This window comes from Periplaneta americana, chromosome 4 (genome assembly GCF_040183065.1).
Source record: "Periplaneta americana isolate PAMFEO1 chromosome 4, P.americana_PAMFEO1_priV1, whole genome shotgun sequence".
NCBI lineage: Eukaryota > Metazoa > Arthropoda > Insecta > Blattodea > Blattidae > Periplaneta > Periplaneta americana.
Window position 1 is genome coordinate 68912925 of NC_091120.1, and position 23608 is coordinate 68936532.

The window sequence follows — 23608 nt, forward strand, 5'->3', positions numbered from 1 at the left end:
GCTGGACAGACGATATGAACCTCTGAAATCGGAATAGGCCATTCGTCCTGGCCTAAACCTTTTAGCTGTAAAGGAGGAAATATTGCACAAAATGAATAAACATATTTAAAATGGAAAAGACAAATTATTGCAGAAAGAATTAGTCCGAGCAATAATCAAAAGATAAGACCCTCGGATTCCAAAAGAGGAGGTTTTGTTAAGACAGAGAAAAAGACGGTTAGGTTCTTAAAAAAGGGAGGTTAACAAGAAAAAAATAATATGACGAAACAAGGGGAAAAATAAGATAAATGTATGAAGAACAATCAGAATCTTCCATTATTGCATACGTAGAGCCAGAAAGTATCATATTTACTCAAACTGGTTAATTTATAACATTTCCACTTCCGTACACACAGAAATTAATGCGTGTCGTACCGGGGACATATAAATGGCATATGCTGTGGTTTACATTGATGATCAAGCATCCGTTTTGCTACGCACGATGTAATAGTCGACCTTGCCAAGCTTCCTTCCTAATTACTAACTCTGGAGTTGCAAGCTGCAGTATTAAAGACTTGACTATGCATCTCAGCTGGCACACCGTATTCCACAATGCACTGGTCGGATGTGGCACCTGTTGTGGCGGCGTTGCTCGCCCTGACGCTGAAGGAAACGTTCTCGGTGAGTATGCCAAGGTCAAATATCAAAAATCTTAAATAGATTAATTGGACTATAGTATTATGCCTTATCACTTCATACGTATTAGTTGCACAAAAATAGTCATCGTCGTCATAACAACACTGGTCAACAGTGATTTTGTTAAATTAAAATTTTCTGCTGTCTCTTATGGAATTTCGTCTGCTGATTCCAAAAATGAAGTCAGAATTTTTCTACCACCCATAATTTTTTTTGTAATAAAAAATAGGTTTATTCTTATTGCTATATTCAGTCCTTAATATGCTAATGGAAAGAAAATATTTCAACTAATCGACCTGGTTGGCGAGTTGGTATAGCGCTGGCCTTCTATGCCCAAGTTTACGGGTTCGATCACGGGCCAGGTCGATGGTATTTAAGTGTGCTTAAATGCGACAGGCTCATGTCAGTAGATTTACTGGCATGTAAAAGAACTCCTGCGGGACAAAATTCCGGCACATCCAGCGACGCTGATATAACCTCTGCAGTTGCGAGCGTCGTTAAATAAAAGATAACATTAACATTATTTCAACTATAATATAGTTTTATTGCTTAACAGTTGACCTATAACTTTAGATCATTGTTGCCTGTGAAGTCAGAATTTATAAAAATAAATGTTATTCCTCATAAGACTGTGAGAGTTGGTATTAATAATTACTCTCAGTTGAGTTGGAACTTAACATTCATGAAACAAGTTTCATTAACTTATGTTTTCTTTATCCTAGTTTTAAGCATGGTAAAAGTATCTTATAACGTAAAACATACCTTGAAATACTGTGTAAATTACATAAACAATTTTTGTTACGTTTGTAGTTAACTCTGAGAGCATACAGGCGAATTTTTACTACACTAATTAAAAGAGCTTACGAGTGTTATTTATTTATTTTAGTAGGTTATTTTACGACGCTTTATCAACAGCTTAGGTTATTTAGCATCTGAATGAGATGAAGTTGATAATGCCGATGAAATGTGTCCGGGGTCCAACACCGAAAGTTAACCAGCATTTGCTCATATTGGGTTGAGGGAAAACCCCGGAAAAACCTCAACCAGATAACTTGCCCCAACCGGGAATCGAACCCGGGCCACCTGGTTTCGCGGTTAGGCGCGCTAACCGTTACTCCACAGGTGTGGACACGAGTGTTATTTTGATTACAAAATAGATGAGGATAGGAACTGGGCCCCTGAAATCTGTTGTGCTCCATGTAATTCTATTAACTGGTTGGCTAAAAGGATCCCGTCATATGCCTTTTCCAGTTTCAGTGATATGCCGGGAATCTACGGATAATTCAACAGACTTATTTTCTACGAACCACAGATCAGAAGATTGCAGAGAACTTATCAGCGAGCTGATTCAGAACTATAACGTGATGGGGTATACTATGTCTCTCAAAATAACTTCTTGGGTTCTCTATTATTCTTTCTTCAAAACCCTCGGTAGTGAGCGACGAAAGTGGGGAGCGTTTTCATCAGGATTTTTCTTAAATGGAAAGGCGTTACCAGGAAAAATGTAGCCCAAATGCTGGACACTCAAAAGAGGTTTTACAAGCGAAGTATAGCCTAAAATCTATTTCACACACATTTTAGGTAAAATGTTACAAGGTATGAATAGGCCTACTAGAAAAATTTGAATTGCATTTCACATAATTACTCAAAAACCTTGCGTGATAGAAAATTTTTGAAAACGTATTTGAAATCAGCACGAAAAATGCTATAAGAATCACCCTTTCTTTATTTTTTAACAAAAAATATGTTTAATTTTGTTGACCAGTGTAATCATCATCATAACCTTTCTCTTCTTCTTCATCGTTATCTACCACAAATTCTATACCATACGGTCTATTTCGGTGAAGAAATTAGTCACTAAATACGAGCTTGTAAATAAAAAAAAAACTTCATTGAGTTAAATATTTAAACTATGTGGTACCGACAATTCATCTAAGTGACTAGATTCGGAGAGACTTTATGCCGTCTTTAAATTTCTAATCTACAGAGCCATTATTATCATACGTCCCAGAAAAGAGCAGCCGGCCGGTCGGCCGCGTCCTGCGTTCTTTCCGCCGAGCGCATAACCATTTCTCCGGCGCTTCTCCAACATATAACAGTACTAACAATAAATGTTCAATAATTTGAACTTACCATGCTCACAGTCGTTGCTGAAAATGGCCCCCGTTTGCCGCCACACACAACTGACATCTTCTGATAAACGAATGAACAACCCTCTGAAGTTCCACATCATTGATAGCTTGGATTTATTCCCGTATATAGTCTCTTAGTTCATCTATAGAATGAGGATTTTTCCTATAAACCCTACCTTTTAGTGTTCCCCATAAATAAAAGTCACAGAGTGTTATATCTGGGCATCGTGGAGGCCAAAAATTATTACTGATTAGTCTTGTACCGAAGATACGCCTCAATTGAATGGTATCTTTCCGTGTCCTATGTGTCTTAAACGAAATTCTAATATTGTGATGGCCCAGGTAAAAAAAAAATTGTACTTTGTCCTTGTTAAGTGTACGCTTAGATCGAAAGAAGTAAAAAATATGAGCCTGAAGAAACTCCGTCAGAAATAGAGAAATAGGAAACTTGTTAGTGAACACAAATTTTTCCACAGTTCCGAGCGTCGTCGTCATCGTCATCATCATCATCGTCATCCATCTGTCAAGGCTTGACAGCTCTTTCTTCATTTCTTTATAGCTCGAAGTATCTTCAACTCTTTCAGTAGTAGAGAGACTTTTTGGTCATCCAGCCACATTTGGAGATAAAGCTCAACTTTCTTCATGGGAAACGAACATGAAACTTTGTAGTTTTGGTTGTAAATGTTTCCATTTGGGTTACCGATACCAAACTAATCAAGATTTGGATCCAAAACATTTACTTAGTAGGGAAAGGTTGCCTATTTCCGTGATATCCCTAATCCCGTGAATGCCATTCAATGCCTTGCCGTTCGACCATGGCGCCAGACATCTTTCTCAAAAGAGTGCATTTTTCGCTTACTTTTGAGACATCGGTGAACTTCATAGTAAGATACCCAATCCCGTGACATTCAGTAAAAAAATCGTATAACGGAATTAGGAGTATCACGGAATTAGGCAACTTTACCCCATGCATTACTGACGAAACCAAGGAATAAAATCTATTAAATATCCGTGGTCACGCTACAACATGCTAGCATGAATCTAGTTTGATATAGGACTAGAATACAAGAGAAAAGGGAAACTTATATCACAGTTGTATCACTTGCTAAAATAACTATGCGTTGATGGTGGAATATAATGAGATGTAAAAAACAAACATGAAACATTATGTTAGGCAGAGTTCTATAGAATAGGAGTAATACTTGTTGCGATTTTAAGATCAAAGATGAGGCTCTTCCTCGAATTTTCATATTTACTTCAACGCTAAAAATTTAACAAAAACTATTTAATTTACCAAAATTTTCTCTTAATTTCACAGCACTTCATCCCAAAAAAATACAGCATATTGCGACGTATTAGCAACGGTGATAACGGATAGAGATTGCCAACTAGATACAATTTTCTGTCTGTAATGTTAACAAGAAATGTTGGGAACAACTAGGATGAGATCAAATTTTTTTAACTTTGATAGGCATTTAAATTTGGTGACTGTTAAAAACTGAGGACGAGACCCAATTTTCAGCCTTGATTGGTCTTTAATTCAGCTGACAGCTAGGAAAGGAGGTTAAGACCCAATTTTTGAGTCTTGATTGTTATTTAAAAATGCTGACAGCTAGAAACTGATGATGAGACTAAATTTCTCAGCGTTGATTGATCTCTAAATCTACTGACTGCTAGGAATTGAGTATAAGACCCATTCTTTCAGCTTTGATTGGTTTTTAAATCTGCTAACTGCTAGAAACTGGGAACGAAACGCAATTTCTCGGCGTCGATTGATCTTTAAATGACCTGACTAGTAGGAACTGAGGATGAGACTCAATTTTTCAGCCTTGATGGCATTTAAATCTGCTGACAGCTAGAAAATGAGAACGAGATCCCATTTCTCTTGATCTTTACATCACCTAACTGCCACGAACTGATGATGAGACTCAATTTTTCAGCTTTGATGGTATTTAAATCTGCTGACAGCTAGAAACTGAGAACAATACTCCATTTCTCTTGATCTTTACATCACCTGACTGCTACGAACTGAAGATGAGACTCAATTTTTCAGCCTTGGTGGTATTTAAATCTGCTGACAGCTAGAAAATGAGAACGAGATCCCATTTCTCTTGATATTAACTTCACCTGACTGTTGCGAACTGATGATGAGACTCAATTTTTAAGCTTTGGTGGTATTTAAATCTTCTGACTGCCACAAACTGAGAACTAGATCCATTTCTCTTGATCTTTACATCACCTAACTGCCACGAACTGATGATGAGACTCAATTTTTCAGCCTTGATGGTATTTAAATCTCTGACAGCTGGAAACTGAGAACGAGATTCCATTTCTCTTGATCATTACATCACCTGACTGTTACGAACTGATGATGAGACTCAATTTTTCAGCCTTGATGGTATTTAAATCTGCTGACAGCTAAAAACTGAGAACAACCCTATTTCTCAGCGTCGATTGACCTTTAAATCACCTGAATACTAGGAACTGAGGATGAAACTGAATTTTTCAGCCTTGAATGGTATTTAAATCTGCTAGAAACTGAGGACGAGACCCAATTTGTCAGCGTCGATTGATCTTTAAACCTGCTGACTGTCAGGAATTGACTGTCCTATCTCTGTAGCCTTCAGTGCTGAGATCCATTCCCGAAAGTTACTAATTTCATTCTTTTCCCCCAAAATATGTCAGAAAATACAATAAACCTTAAACTCGCATTGCAGAAAGGATATAGTCTGCTACTCGAAGAAGTAAGAAGTTAGACATAGTCCCATCATATTTATCAGGAGGAAATTGGCGCGTACCGTGATACAAAACCCGTTGTTGGCAACTCAGACAAGAGAAAACAAGAGTAACAAGAACATATTTATTTTCAGTAGATTTGATGGAGTGATGTTTTACTTTTCAGGCATTAACAGAAGACCAAATACGTCTGGGATTTCATGTGATGACCAATTTGTGCATAACCAGAAGTGGCACAAGTTCAGGTGAGTATGAAAATGTAATATAACTTACTCCAATTTATATTAATAATAATAATAATAATGATAATAATAATAATAATAATAATAATAATAATAATAATAATAATAATAATAATAATAATAATAATATATATTTCTTATACCGTTATACATATTAATTCGAGTCCATGAATTTCTTTTGTGAGTTTACAGGTAATTTTCGATATTACTTTTTAATTACAACACATTTATACCACCTATTTTCTTAAGCAAGCAACAAAGAGACAACAAGAGACTGGAATTATTCTTAAAATATTTTATTTTTATCATTAAAAGATTGTTATTTTTTATCATGTTAAAAACAGCAAATTCATTTCAGATGCAGTTGAAGCAGCATTAAAAGGGGACTTCTCAGAAGACTACGATTTTAAGGTCAGTTACAATGTATTCTCAAAGATTTCTCGAGCATGAATCAGTATAAAGCTAAAATATGAGCACGCTTACCGTGGTTGCCACCATTTAATTTACTGTATGCATTGGCTTTTATCTTAACGTAGGAAAAGGGCTAGAGCCCATAGTAGAGATCGTGCGCCAGGAAGCAGGTTTCGATGAAATAAATGCTGTCGCCCTTTTTAATACCATACATAGATCGAATGCCACTGTATATTTCAGCTGGATCAAGTGTAGGGACGTACTGTATTACGTAGTATAAGCCATAGATAGATAACACACGCTGAAGAAACGTCAAGATTAGAGCATTAATATACAGCTGATTTTTTTCAGTGCAGTTCAGTTTAGTTCGTGGCAATGCAGTACACATTAGAACAGTGAATCTTCCTCTATAATACATATTTTATTACGAATAAATCGTACAAAAAACTATATTTCTATGAAAATAACGTTCAACAACCATCTGATTGAACAATCGAAGAATTAGTGAAAAAGAGCATTTTTAAATAAAAAAAAAGGCGTATAAATGGCGTTATAGGCTAACTGAAGGAAAACTTGACATTTAAGCTATAGGCTAGAACAGCCTCCCATGAAATCGTAAACAAGGTTAGCTCAAGGGGCTCAATTAAAATATTGGCCTGGAAAACAATCTTTGTTTTCCAGGCAAATTTGTTGACACTTAAATCTTAATGTTAACAGTCGTTCATAATTAACTGAATGTGCCTAGGCTCCAATTATATCGAATTTTATCTATCTTGAAATCTTTTCACAAATGTGAAATGTGCATTATATAGGATGGTCGTTAGTTCCAGCATTTATTACATTAAGCTAAGCCAATAAATTACATCTGTAATATAATGTGTAAGTCGTGAGGTTTCATTGCCGAAAATTGACGTTCTAATCGGACTGTTTTATGCCCATTTCACTTATCGAACGGCGCCGTACTGAACGGAACCTCTTTTCCACTGTACATGCATTATTTGTATTAGGAATATCATGTATTATTTACTTCATGTATGTACAGTAGTAGCAAAAAAAAAAAAAAAACCAGACCGACTCTTGTAGCTGATTTCAGAGCCCTTTTCATAGTGACAGCACGATAGACTGGTAACTAAGACTTTCGTGGTTCGAATCCTACCTGGAAAGGAAATCTTTTTTTTTTTGTTCCTTATTCAAATTTATTCCCAATACTTTTCGATTGCAGCGATATTTTACTACTTAATTAACTTATTATTCCCAGAACATGAATTTTACCACCTTATTTTCTAATGGCTTTCGAAATGGGCTACGTCAGCAGTCGAAACTACAACAATTTCAATAGATTACTCGCTATCCTTTGAATGCGGGCGTGGCATGCGCAGTGGCTCATTTCGGAGACTTTGATTATTCCGTCGGTCCGGTTTTTTTTTTGCCACTGCTGTACGTAAGACTATATGTTGCACAGATCAATTATTTGGGCATAATATCGTGAGTTTGAATCCCGTCTACAGGATGTCTGTTATCAAAGTAAAGTGTTGTATTATCTTAGGCGGAAGTGTACTCCGAATAACAGAAATTCTACCATGTTTATGTCTAATGTAAGTTCAAAATTTCGAGGTAAGTCTAAAACAAAAGTTTGTGTTTATAAGCTATTTAACTCTTATTAGAGTTTTTTAAGCACAAGTATATTTTGAAAAAAATATTCCTACTAAATACATACAACAGAATATAATACTTTTACAGTTATCCAACTTCGAAATAGTTATAAAACTTACCATTAATATTAAGATTTTGTTTAATTTTTATTTTATTTCCGATATTTGTTTAATAATTACTATTAATTAATAGAGAAACCAAATATATCCTTAGCTGTAAGTTTAGAGTAAATTACACAACATTTTCTTTATTTGAGAAATCGCACATATCCTTAGCTATTAGTTTAGAGAAAATTGAAAAAAAAAATATATATATATCTGCAATTTATAAATATTGGATTTAGGATATCTTTTTAGGGCGAATTTTTAATTTGAATTGCAATATTTCTACATATTCTAAAGCAACCTTTAATTATATTTGAGAGTGCGAAGGTGCCCTAAAGTTCGTGGACATGTGTTGTTACTCAAATACATTAAATATCTGCAGTAAAAATTATAATAGTTTGTATTTATTTTGTATCTAAGATAATGAGAACAAAAGCTATTTAAGTAAAGATCTAGTATATAATATATTTTGTCTTTCATAATACTAAATGAATAGAAAAATTCTAAAATGTTGGAAAGTGAAAACATAGATATGTTATTGAAGTTCCACACTACAGCTCCTTAGGTGCGTCAACTACTGTTCTGACTAGACCAGGGAAATATATCTCCATAAATCCTTTGATTTCATTCTCTTCAGGGAAATACTCTCATGATATCAGGCGGACATGCTCGCTTTTTTCCTACATGCATTAATGTCAGAAAAATAATAAACTCGTTTTAGCTAAAAATGAACTTGTGTGGTTTCTCTAACGATTCAATTATTGACTCATTTATTTCTGACAGTTACGAATAAATATAGAAGCATCATTCTGAAATAATTCACGAACTTATAACGTAGTTTTGCTCCTTCAAATAAATTTCCTTTTTAAACTAGTTCATGTTGGAATGGTTAGACGGTAATATTAAGGAGATACTTTAGTTTAGGTTTTTGTAAGAAAACGTCAGTTACCTTACCAAACTAGACTGAGCTCTTAGAATATAATTCATTATGTTACATTACAATACATTAAACAATCATTGTCCTGACTCCAAACGCATCTTCTTTTGATTTCAGTGTTTCACAAAGTGCGCCATGGCTTTCATGCGATCGGTAAGTAAATATTTTATAAATAAGATTTAAGGCTTGCGTTATGAAGAAGAGATGTGTTCAGTTTGCCCCTCTAGATCTCGATGAATACGATCCTGAATTTGAAATCAGCGAGTAGTTCCTAAATATCGGAGAAGTAACTCTCAACACAGAGTTCAAAACTCTAAAATCTTCCTCGCTGAATTGGAAAGATTACCGACAGATTACGCGTTGACATGACGTGAGGTGAGCAATTTATGTACCGCCCGGAAAGCGGAAACTGGCTATCGTCGGGTGTGCTCCCACATGCTGATTACGGAATCAGTGCTATAACGGTTATTCGACTAAACAACAAACTATAATGTAAAAATATTATTAATAGTATTAAATAACAAAAGTAAATAGAAGGTACGTTTAAATAAGCAGCCCGACAGTAATATCGCCACAAAAGTGTTACAATACAGGGTGGAAGTGAAATAACCCCGCTGATGTTCAGAGCAAATAGCTCATATTGTAGGCCTATGTAACGAAAAAGTGTAATACCATTTTGATGGAAAGTTCACAGTTTTCTCAGAAAAAAAATTTTTCCCCCACATGCTTAACAACCTCTTATTCGGCAACTATTGCGAGTAGAAACGTGATTTTTGTCCATATCGATATAAAATCTAATGAAGAATCATTTATCTCTCTGAAATATTTGAAACGCATGGACGGTTTTCGTGTAAATTTAATTTAAAAATCACTAATTTCAAGTCAATGAACAATGCAACCAGATTGCAACGTTGTAGCCAGAAAGGGAGGCAGGAGACAGTTCAAATAATTGGGCAGTTCAAATAGTTGGCCCCATATTTCGGCGGCTACTATACAGTGGTATGAAGACGATAATGTTCACCGGTTGGACTGGGCTGCACAGAGTCCTGATCTCAACCCCATTGAGCACCTTTGGGTTGAATTGGACCGGCGATTGAGGTCTCGGGAGATGCGGCCAAATTCCATTGTCCAACTGAGTGCCATATTGCAAGAGGAATGGAGATGCATTCCAGTGGATATCCTACACAAACTAGTGGAGAGCATGCCTGACAGGATGGCTGCTGTTATAGCAACAATAGATGGTACCACGAGGTTCTAAAGGGGAAAAACAGTGCCCAATTACTTTTTGGTAGATAGTGTACGTACAATAAACTTTTTATTGACACAAGAAACTTGAATTGAAATATAAAATTCATTCTCTTCAATATCTTATATAAGTTAAACTGGTTTTTGTTCATGAAGACGAGCATTGTACAATGTTGTTAAGGACATAGACTATGCTCCACAAAAAGTTTAGGAACATAACTAAATTGTAGTTTAAATTGCCAAAAAAAAACTCGTTGCTTCTGTTACAGACTGAAAACGGAAAGTTCAACTCAGAAATAGCTAAAGTGTTGGCAAATGCAGTGTTACCAGACACCATAAAACATAGCGCATTAGATGCTGTGGACAAATGCAAAAATGCTGGACATGGTAAGTGTATTGTCCGAAACCAAATTGTGATTGTGAGATAATTTGGCAAACTGGATAAATATATACTACCAGACTGCCTTATAATAGTTATGTAAAATCTACGTAAATCAGGGCTTTAGTGGACGAATCTAGAATGTTTGCAGTTGTATGCAAAAAGAAAGGAAGAGTCACAAATTCTGTTTTAAATGGATAATTACCATTATATATTATATATTTTAAAACAACACCACTCTACTGAACTTAAGAACACATAAACGAATTTCTCATAACATTTAATCACTCATTACATTTCAAATTCAATTATCTGTAGTCACCTCATGCAGAATACAATATTCATGTCACTCGTCAATCAGCTGAAGCGCGCACTTCCTCTCTTAAAAGTTGTTAAGCGCACGCTAAAGACAGAAATCCGTTTCATTGTTTGTTCCAAATGTTTAAGAAAGGTTCCTGTGAACACAACATTTTTCTCACTAGGGTTGCTAACACCGATTTTCACATAACTATACTCTATACCAGATGTCTTTGGAGCAGACCATAACAAGGGTCTCGATGCATCTCATGTTATCGCTGCGCTGCCATTGGTTGGCGAGTCATTACTTAGCTGAGAGCGTTGTAGACACTAGCGCGTGCATATCCTGGTTACGAGACGGTATTCGGAGACGCGTCCACTACTACAGTTCTATTGCGTCTAGCATCTGTGCGGTGTATGAGCAGACGACAGCAGTACAACTAGTGACTGATGCAAGAAGGTATGTTCAGAGACACAATATTACTTTAATTTTCACTTTTCGTTATATGAATGTACTCGGTCACTTAATTCATACACATACACTTAGTATAGTGTGAACCACGCTCTCTTGCATTTCATTCCGTTGTTTATATCTGCTCCAAAGACATCCGGTATAGAGTTTAATTATAAAATATTAGACTGCGTTATGATCTGCATGGCGTTAATACCTTCACTTATCCTATATTATGATTGTCTTATTAAACTTAACATTAAGTTATTGCAGAATACCTGTATTTTTTTCCCTATCATATTTGTGTAGCCTGCTATAGTTCTGATAAATCTCATCTCGGTCATGTGAATTACATTGTAATGATGTTCGGTCAGTATCCATTTTTCTGAACCATAAGTGACAGTGGGAATGTGGTGGTCTTATACAATTTAATTATTGATTATAGCCTTTTCAGAGTTTGTCTTAGTTTTCCAGCTACAGAGTTAATCTATTTCTTTTGCCATTTTTATATATTTCGTCTACATAAGAAATTCTACTCAGGAAAGTTAAATTTCGTAGGCCCATTTGTACCAGTTTTATATTTTCTAAAATAATTGTTGAACGGTCTGGTTATGTAGGACTTTTAAAAATCAATATTTTCTACTTTTCTACTGATGATTTGTACTGAATTTTTGTAATTCCCGGATGTTAGGCAAAATGCCTTTTTTAAACTGAATATATGTATGAAAGGCCTATTAGAGATAAATACGTTTCCACACATTTGGGGATGATATGCGCAATTTTTATTTTGTCTTTTCTGTCTATTTAGCTTCTGTTGGCTATTTTAAGGTTAAATGACTTTTTGTAGCCTTTTTACGTCGTTATTGCACATTTTCTTTATTTTTAATGCATTTAAAATAAACCGCACATAAGTTACATAAAAAACAAAACAAAAAAAGGACAGTTGTACAAATTAAAAATGTACTTAGTATATTCACCTCACATAAATATTTGCTACGAATCTTACTCTCCAGGAATATATATTTTTCCAAGAAGTCGTAAACTTTTCTCCTCTATCGATTCCATCTTTTATGTCACTTAACAAAGATGTTTGAACAGTATAACCCTCAGTGCTCAGGTCACTTCGGGGTTTACCAGCGAAAGAAAGGGGATGAGGGAAGTATTAAAAGAAAGTCTCCAGGTCCCGTTACTGTTGTCGCTTGCACGCACAAGTCACGCGTACTTTGAAGTCTCTAATCGCTTCTCACATCCCTCTTTTTGAGACAATACGCAGTCAGTTTTTCCCGATCCCTGAAATGTATGATCTCCGCCTCTTCATATTATATGGATTCTAACGTATCAGTGTAGGCCATCAGGAACAAGACACTGAAATCGCTGTTATGAATTCAATAAAGGACGTTTGTTTAATACAGGAACTGTAATACACTTAATTTTATGTTTGCGATTGAAACGTTTATATCAATGAAAATATATAAAACGATGTAAACAGTTCATCTTTTCGTTTTCAGATCAGACAGATGAATGTGCAGCAGCTTATGAAGTGGTAGTCTGCATGTACAAAGCCAACCCCAAGGTACACATCAAATGTGATATTTTTATCTACAATGAATTACACTCCATGTTCATTTTAAACACAACATTAGATTTTAAGTACCGTTCACACGTACAGACAATTTGCATGAATTGGCTTGCATATATAGTTGTTTGAGCACACTAACTGGTGAGAAGTGTATTCCGTGCGTGTCACAACTTATCTACAGATGACTCCAAAATCGATGTCTCCCGCTTAATGACCACTCTGCCTGCATAGACTTGGTATCATCATCATCATCATAATCATCATCATCATCATAGTGCATCCAAGTTATAGGCCCAATGGCCTGTTTCGGTCTCAGTTGCTGTCGAGAAGTCTTTTCACCTGCCTTGCGTGTGGTATAACTTGCAATATAATCAGCTGCCTTTGTGGAAGTTATAATACGCATACCTCAGTTTGCACAAATTCTGTTCCTCTTCACATCGCAACGGAGCACTAACAAGGTTTGTGCAAACAAATCAATATATATTATGTACTCAAGAGTTTGTGTAGTCTAAATTGCGTTACTTTTGGAGTCACTATTGTTGTGTGGGCAAATTTAAAAAAATCTGATTCTGATTTAGGCTACATAAGTTACATTCATTCCCTTACAACTGTACAAGTCAAATAGCGTGCGCTGGAATAACAATGGCTGATTTGTCGGCATTTCCGGCGCAAAGGATTGCGGTACTCTGGGAGAAAGGCAATATTCGTAAGAGTAGGCTTTATTTAAATACTCTGAGTTACAGAGGATATTTTGTTAGTGACATTATAATGGCAATAACGCAGGAGGAGCAAAATGAGATCTTTACAGAAGTGGCTTTCCCAATATTTGTGACAATTTAAATATGATTTCTCAACCTCACCAACTTTATGACATTACAAAAATCCCTGCAGAACCTGTGAGATTTACTGTTGGAAAATCCACTTCTGTAAAGATCTCATTTTGCTCCTGCTGCGTTATTGCCATTGTAATGTCACTAACTAAATATCATCTCTAATCGAATAATAACAGGCATTTCCCATATTTATTCTGCATTCAATTTCCTCCCGAGTGTCATTTATATCTGTTATTGTTGCTCCAAGATATTGGAATTTTTCCACCTCTTCGAAGGATAAATCTCCAACTTTTATGTTCCCATTTCGTACAATATTCTGGTCACGAGACATAAACATATCCTTTGTCTTTTCGGGATTTACTTCCAAACCGATCGCTTTACTTCCTTCAAGTAAAATTTCCGTGTTTTCCCTAATCGTTTGTGTATTTTCTCCTAACATATTCACGTCATTCGCATAGACAAGAAGCTGATGTAACCCGTTCAATTCCAAACCCTGTCTGTTATCCTGAACTTTCCTAATGGCATATTCTAGAGCGAAGTTAAAAAGTGAAGGTGATAGTGCATCTCCTTGCTTTAGTCCGCAATGAATTGGAAAAGTATCAGATAGAAACTGGCCTATACGGATTCCGCTGACGTTTCATTGGGACATTTTAATTAATCGAACTAGTTTCTTGGGAATACCAAATTCAATAAGAATATCATATAAAACTTCTCTCTTAACCGAGTCATACGCCTTTTTAAAATCTACGAATAACTGATGTACGTACACTTATACTCTCATTTTTTCTCCAATATTTGTCGAACACAAAAAATATAATCAATAGTCGATCTATTACGCCTAAAACCGCACTGATGATTCCAATAATTTCATCTACATACGGAGTTAATTTTCTTAAAAATAATATTGAACAAAATGTTGTACGACGTCAACCAAAGTGATATTCCTCGAAAGTTACCTCAGTCTTGTCCTCCTTCTTAAAAATAGGTACAATTGTGGACGCCTTCCATTGTTCTGGTACAATTTCCTTTTCCCAAATAACAAGTATAGGTTTATAAATTTCGCTAGATAATGCGCTTCCACCCTCTTGTATTAATTCTGCTGGAATTTGATTGATACCTGGAGACTTGTACTTTTTCAGATGTTCTATCGCAATTTCGACTTCTGAAAGTGTGGGTTCGGGTATAAATGGCTCAGCAGTTTGTATTTGAATTTCGTCACGATCATTTCTATTTCGCCTATGCCCAAAATAGTTTTCCCATCTGTTCAGGATTGAATGAAAGTCTGCAAGCAAGTCACCATTCTCATCCTTGATCACGTATAGCCTTACATGATATCCGTTCTTAAATTCCTTTATACCCTTATGTAAATCTCGGATGTTTCTTTTCTTATTATTTGTTTATTAAAATGTGTTTTATTTATTTCAGCTTGTGGAGTTTCTGATATGAGTCCAAATTCCGACTGAAAATTTCCGAGACCGATGGATTTACTGGTCAATTTATTTTCTACAGTCAGTCAAAATGTAAGAAAATATTACGGAATTAAATATATGTAACAGCGATCAATTAAACTGAAGAATAGTTGCAAAACTGTAAAAAATAATTAGTTATAAATATTATGAAAATTAAAACTTGTTTGCTTATCCAATAACAAAAAAACACGGGTGATATGTCTGACCGAAGTCTACACTAAAGCCAAGAATTTTTTTAAATTCGTATATACAGTAAATAATAACAGAATATATGCTGCAGTGTCAACATTTTGAGTGAGAAAATGGTCATGACCTTGTGAGTAAAAAGTTCCAAATTCTTAACTATATTCTACCATCACATATGGATGAAGTATGTAAACTGTTTGTTGTGATGAATTTTAAGCAAGTAAATACAGTAGTTATGAATTGTAAATAGGGGAGTATTTATTATATTCTAAGTTGGAAATAGTTTTGACCTTTCAACAGATAAATAAATATCTCCTCTATAAATAAATAAATGAAACAAACCAAGGCATATTTAAATGAAGCAGGTGTTGTATAACTATGTCAATTATAATTATATTTTTCACTGAAACATTTTAATAAAATTGTACGTAAGTATTTACTAATACTTGTATATTTGGTACACTTTCTCCTTCAGGACCTCTATTTTAGGGGAAGTTCCTTTAAATAATAAATAGATAATTACTGAATTTTAAGTAAGTGAATAGGCCTATTTGTAATATTCTAAGTGAGTAAATAGTTTTGATTTTATATGTAAAAAAAATTGTTATGAAATCGTAAGTTAATAGATCTGAATTTTAAGCGGGTGAATATTTATGATACTCTGAGTAAATAATTTTGTATTTTATGTAAGTAAACAGTTTTGAATTTTAAGTTAATAAATTGCTCTGAATTTTAAATAAGTTAATAGTTCTGAATTTTAAGTAAATAAATTTTTCTTAATTTTTAAGTTAATAGTTCTGAATTTTAAGTAGGTGAATTTTTATGACATTCTAAGTGAGTATATAGTTTTGACTTGTTACGTACGTAAACAGTGAATTTTAAGTCAATAAAGTGTTCTGAATTTTAAGTTATTACCGGTAGTTCTGAATTTGTATTTAACAATTCTGAATTTTAAGAAAGTAATTAGTTATTAATTTTAATTTAGTAAATATTTATAATTTTTAAGTAAATAAACAACTGTACATTTTAAAGCAAGTAAATAGTCATGAATTTTATTAGTTGAATAACTTATTTGTGATATTCTAAGTAAGGATACAGTTTTGACATTTCACATACCGAAAAGTAAATAGTTTTGAATTTGAAGTAAATGATTCTAACTTCTTAAACAAGTAGTTATGTCTGAGTTTTGACTAAGTAAATACCTTTGTTTTAATAAACAAATTTTCCTTCATTTCTAAATAAAATTTTCAAGTTTTAAGTACTAGTAACACCGAGATTTTAGGTTAATAAATAGTTCTGACTTATTAAGTAAATACTTATTTTTAATAATTAAATATTTTAGACTTTTAAGTAAGTAAATATATCTGATTTTGATGTAAGTAATTATTGTGTAATTGAGGTAAGTAGTCTTTAATATTTTATGGGTATATGTACGTGAACGACCACAAATATTATCAGAAAATATAGGCTCTAAATTTCTAAAATTTTTAAGAAAATGAACTCACAATTGGACAAAAATTACAAGGTACCACAACAAGACTTATTAGAACTTAAAAATCTGATGAAAGTATAAAAAAGTTTACTAATAATATTTTTCAAACCAGTTTTACCAAAATATGAAGAAAAAAAGTCTGCAGTTACATCATTTGGTAACCTTAACATTGTTATGGTCTTTCTGACATCTTTAATATTTAGTTTTCCTGCATGTAACAAACACTTATTTCTAAAAAGTAGACTACTATCAGACATGTAGAGTTGTTCATTTTAATACAATTAATTTTTTATTTGTCCTATATAAAATATATTAAAATTTACATAATGTTTTGTGACCTAATTTTTCTATTTTCAAAGATACGGGCATTATTGCAATCTACCTTTTACACAAATGCATGTTAAATCAATGTACCAAATTTCAGAATTCTATCTCTAATGGTTGATGAGTTATGAAATAATGTGTAAAATTTTCAAATCTTGAAAAATTTAATTTAAAGTAAAAAGTGAATTATAAAAAATATTATTAGTAACCTTTTCATACTTTTATCAGATATTTAAGTTGTAATAAGTCTTGTTGTGGTACCTTCTGATTTTTGTCCAATTGTCAGTTCATTTCATTATAAAATTTTAGAAATTTAGAGGCTGCATTTTCTAATAATATTTGTGGTCGTTCACGTACATAAACCCTAAGCATTCCAAAAATACGGAAAGAAGCAATTATAGTAGGCCTACCACTTTTTAAGAAAGGTGACAAATTAAAATGTGAAAATTACCGAGGTATAATACTGGTTCGTACATCATATGAAATTCTATCCCAGGTGAATTTTCAGTGACTAGTTCAATACTTCGTCCCGCGCCGTGGCGTCGTGGTCTAAGGCATCTTGCCTAGGACTCGCGTTACGGAATGCGCGCTGGTTCGAGTCCTCATGGGGGAAGAAATTTTCTCATGAAATTTCGGCCAGTATATGGGACCGGTACCCACCCAGCATCGTGATGCACTTGGGGAACTACAATAGGTAGCGAAATCCGGTTGCGAATGCCAGCTATAACGGCTGGGGGGGGGATCATCGTGCTAACCACACGATACCTCCATTCTGGTTGGATGATCGTCCACCTCTGCTTCTGCATGTGACCGTGAGGCCAGCAGCCGGCTGGTCGGTCTAGGCCCTTCACGGGCTGTAACGCCATGTATTATTATTATTATTATTATTATTATTATTATTATTATTATTATTATTATTATTATTATTATTATTATTATTATTAGAGGTACGACACGTAACAGGAAATGTTAAGTCGGAGAAAGCAAAAAAAGCAGTTAACAATGACAATGAAAACTTTTGTTTTTTTTTTCTGGTAACAATATTGCCATACTTTCAATTGAATGGCTAGTTCATTGGATTATATGGTTGATTATGTGAGAATTATTTTCTTCCAGTCAATTCCACAAATTCTGTACACTATCGAATTATCGTCTCAGTAACATGCCATTGTCAGCAGAGTGTTAATAAAGAACCACATTCCAAGAGCCTTATCTTTATAATCAGATTTATATTAAAGACTGTTTACGCACAAATTAATTCGCTCAAACTGGCCTGTGTACATGCTCTGACGCATCCAAATGTTAGCACGAATCTAGTTAACTTTCTGCCACGATCTGAAGAGGAACCAGATTTCTAAAAACTAGCTCATGCTCGTTACAACCTTTAAAAAACAGCTGATTTTATAACCCCGCGTAATCATGAAAACCAAACGTGCGGTCGGGGACGAACGAATGTCCATCTGTGTGGAGATCACTCAATTGGGAAACACATAGACTACATAAATCTACCAGAAGATACTGAAGAAGTGAGTGAATATGGACGGCTTTTCAGGTCTGGAGATATCACGAAGCAATCAAAAGACAGCTAAATAATGAAGCAATGTGAAAAAAATAACTTAAAACCAAATCGAAACACGCAAAAAATTAATGACAACGCAAGCTCGAACAATAGTCCTACTGAAAAGAACATAAATGTATACTGTAAAATAGCTACATAATACTGCAAAGTGACAATGAAATTAAAAATAAATATTAAGAAATTAACAACAATGCAATTTGAAATCTTGCTTGAAACCAAATCGAAATATATAAAATAGCTTGCTCAAACGGGTGTATTTGTATTTATTTTGTATTGTATGTAGCAATAAATAATAAATATTAAAATAATTTACAAAAACTAAGAAAAATACCCTAAAATCCAACCTTAATATATACTGTATTTACTTATTTACAAATGGCTTTTAGAGAACCCGGAGGTTCATTGTCGCCCTCACATAAGCCCGCCATCGAGCAACATTAATCCACTCTCTACCATCACATCCGACCTCCCTCAAATCCATTTTAATATTATCCTCCCATCTACGTCTCGCCTCCCAAAGGTCTTTTTCCCTCTGGCCTCCCAACTAAGACTCTATGTGTATTTCTGGATTCGCCCATGAGTGCTAGACCTACATGCCCTGCCCATCTCAAACTCTGGATTTAATAATTTCAAGGTAAAAATTGTTCTGAGGCCGGGTATCGATCCCGGGACCCTTCGCTTAGCACTCGAATGCTCTGAGCTACCACAGGAATTATACACGACACCGTCACAATTCTTCCCTTTATATACACACACACGCACATATATATATATATATATATATATATATATATATATATATATAAGTTAGATATAAAGTATATAAAGGGAAGAATTATGACGGTGTCGTGTATAGTTCCTGGGGTAACTCAGTCGGTAGAGCATTCGTGCGCTAAGCGAAGAGTCCCGGGATCGATACCCGGCCCCGGAACAATTTTCCCTTGAAATTATTCAAATCTGCTTCACAGGGAGCTTCTACCTGAAAGCCAGATCTGGATTTAATGTTCCTAATTATGTCAGGTGAAGAATACAATACGTTCTGTGTTGTGTAACTTTCTCCATTCTCCTGTAACTTCATCTCTCTTAAAATTAAATGTTATTTATTTTATTTATTTATTTATTTAAATTCAAATATACAGAATAAAGAAATATAATTACAAAAACAAACAAAGATAAATACAAATAAAATAATACAAGCAATATAAAAAGAAGATACAGTAGTATTAACAAAATTTGAGACCGAATGAGCAGCGCTCGTGCTCGGTCGCAGTTCAGATATAATATTAAAATAAAAAATAATAATAATAATATAAATAAATAAGTAAAATAAAATAGGAACTAAAATATAATTACAGCGGCAATGGAATTAAGTATATACTATAATATTAACACTAGAGAAGAATAATATCGCACGTGAAAAGTAGGATTAATATATATTTCAAAATTATAGAATACAAATATAATATAGGTTGATTAATTCATACACATAGGCTATAAATTTATTTAATCAAATTTAAGATATTAACACGTTTCTAATTTTCTTGTTATATGTTAGTGGGTTACATGTTAGAAGTTCTGGGTGTAATTTAGTTATGTTTTACAGTATTTAACGACGCTCGCAACTGCAGAGGTTATATCAGCGTCGCCGGATGTGCCGGAATTTTGTCCCGCAGGAGTTCTTTTACATGCCAGTAAATCTACTGACATGAGCCTGTCGCATTTAATCACACTTAAATGCCATCGACCTGGCCCGGGATCGAACCCGCAACCTTCGGCATAGAAGGCCAGCGCTATACCAACTCGCCAACCAGGTCGACTCATCTCTCTTAGCACCAAACATTTTTCTAAGCACTTTTTTCTCAAACACCCTTAACCTCTGTTCCTCTTTCAAAGTGAGAGTCCAAGTTACACAACCATACAGTAAAATAGGTAATCTAACTGTTCTATAAATTGTAACTTTCAGCTTTTTTGAGAGCATATTACATGACAAAAGCTTCTCAACCGAATAATAACAGGCATTTCCCGTATTTATTCTGCGTTTATTTTCCTCTCGAATATTTTCATTTCGTACTATGGTCTGGTCACAAGACATGATCGTGTACATACTTTGTCTTTCCGGGATTTACTTCCAAACTTGTCTGTTTACTTGCTTCAAATAAAATTCCTGTCTTTTCCCTAATAGTTTGTGGATTTTCACCTAACATATTCACGTCATCCGAATAAACAAGGAGCTGATGTAACCCTTCAATTCCAAATACTCTTTGTTATCCTGCACATTCCTAATGGTATATTCTAGAGCAAAGTTAAAAAGTAAAGATGATAATGCAGCTCCTTGTTTTTGCTTTAGACCGCAGTAAATTGGAAAAACATCAGATAGAAACTAGCTTATATGGGCTCTGCTGTACGTTTCACTGAGATATGTTATAATTAATGTAACTATTTTCTTGGGAAAACCAAATTGAATAAGAATATTACTTATATAAATAATATAAACGGTATAAAAACTAAATGACGCAAAAGTAAGAAAGAACTTAACACAAAACTGAAATACATCAATGACGGTAAGAACAATAATAAAATTTAGAGGTAAATCGAAATATATAAAGCAACTAAATAATGACGAGAAGTAAAAAAAAAAATAATTTAAACCAAACCTAAATATTTAAAAAACTTGAACACCGTAATTTAAGAAAAGTAATTTCAAACCAAACAAAAATACAATTAAATCGATTAATATAAACGACTTAGAATGAAATTAAAATACATAAAATAACTAAATAAAGTGAGAAGAGTGATTTGAAACCAAGCCAAAATAGATAAAATAAGTAAATATAACAAAAATACCTAATTAATATGATAAAAATAACTTACCATACTGAAACATAAAATAACTAGATAAAGTAAGAAAAGTAACTTAAAACAGAAATACATAAAATAACCAATTTAAAATCAAATCGAAATATTTAACATGAATGAATAAATAAAATAAGGAAAAATAACTTAAAAATCAAACCGAAGTACATAAAATATCTAAATAAGGTAAGAAAAACAACTTGAGACCATAACGGAAATACGTACATAAAATAACTAACAAGACAAAGAAAAATGGCTTAAAACAAGTACACATAGTAGGCCTAATTAAAGGACCGTTAAAGGTTGAAGAATCAATCATAAGTTCTGGGGAGCCAAAGTAAGATTCTGTTTTTTGAAACCCAACAAAATCTAATCCTATCAATAAAATTAAAGTCACAAAATAATTCGAATAAATGTCAGAGAAATATGAAAATCAGATGGTATACATTTATTAATATCACAGTTCCTTCCAAGAAATGCAAGTGGATCTCTTAGGAAGAGAGACGTTAACAGACTGAGCTAATTCAGAAGGTGACAGAGTCTGAACTACTTACGACGTACTTACTTAACTTTAGAGCAATTCTTTTTTAAGTAAAGCTAGTGAGGATAATGCTATATAACGTTTCTTGCAAATTAACTCGAAAGAATGTTGCGTGAAATTTATTTCCGATAGTCGTCTCTAGTTCGCAATGCCTGGCGGACGAGGAGAATCTCCCGGATGTAGTAATTCATGGTTGTAGAAAACAGTCCGACCTTGGAAAAAGCCACTCCCCAATAAAACATTAACTAGTGTGATTGGCCAAGGTATTCAGATGACGTCACTCAATTGAAGGTAATAGGGTGATATTATCAGAGTAGAATCCAGTGGCATTTATAATGGACAAAATTACTATGAGAAAGCTCGTCAGAGTATTTCCCTCTTATGCAATGTCATTATTATTTAACTTCAAATCTATTTAAAGTAGATATAATGACGAAATAATAATTAATACGTTTACTTGTTATGTGTCCTCTCTGCAATATTATAACCAAAGCATGTGATTCTGTTTTACACAAAAGCAAACTATCTAGGGAGTGTATTAATTTTTTTTACAAGAAATGAAATTTTCACAATCCAGAGCCCCAATTCCAGAGAAGTATGTAATATCTTAAGATTCATGCATAACCTCTCTTTGTTCAACCTGCAACGTAGGAAAAGCGATATTCGAGTTATCTCATTAAAATACTGAAGATATCATTAGCATAGAATCGTAATTTAAACAACCGATTCATGGAAGAAATAGGACTGTTTGTGCTTTACTCCAAGTGATCCACTTCTTACAACAGAAATGACACGACAGACTTTGATAAATTAAATTTCTTCTGAAATTTTCTGTCATAATATAATTCCTGGAAAGAATTCTCTTTCCACTAGTAAAACTTCACGCTCACTGTCATCCCTATCTATGTACGCCCTACAATACTAATCCTCTTCGACATAATCAGCTGTAGATCTGGCCGCCATTTTGTTTTACTAGGCCTGTTAATCATTGGTTATCTGCTTTAACCGCTCGAATATGGCCGGTTAAAGATTACCGCGGTTAACATCCTGCTTAAGTATTAATCGAGTTTCGATGCGCCGTAAAAATGCTCAAACAGGGGTTAGGTACAATTTTAACCGATGGTTACACTAACCCAGGGATACAGAACTGGCGAGAGAGGGGTGGAAAGCATGGGGAAAGCGTTGGTTCCCCGTCCACAGTCCACCGGCGTTGAATGACGTATCTGTGGCCCGAACGCAATCACATAAGACAGACACTGAATACAAATCCCTTCCCCTACCAAGTCAATGACGCAGGGATGGAAGGAAGGGGTGAGTGACGTATCCGATGAGTGACGTAACGCCACAATTGTCGCCCAGTTCTCCAAGCCTGCACTAACCGATGTTGAGGCACTTGGATATAAGAATTTGTCTCTTAAAAGAACAGTCACTGAATATCTTCCATTCTGCAAAAACAACATCCTATAGAGGAAGGCAGGTCATATTCTGGA

General features: G+C 34.3%; 1 protein-coding gene across 1 annotated transcript; it reads left to right on the forward strand.

The window, feature by feature from the left end:
• The first annotated feature begins 530 nt into the window (after positions 1-530).
• Positions 531-15866, forward strand: LOC138697859 (uncharacterized). The gene is made up of 7 exons (XM_069823436.1): positions 531-660; positions 5710-5788; positions 6144-6196; positions 9008-9043; positions 10405-10522; positions 12771-12835; positions 15100-15866. The coding sequence occupies exons 1-7, from the start codon at positions 592-594 to the stop codon at positions 15118-15120; spliced, it is 441 nt and encodes a 146-aa protein (XP_069679537.1). The 5' UTR covers positions 531-591; the 3' UTR covers positions 15121-15866.
• Positions 15867-23608: the final 7742 nt, after the last annotated feature.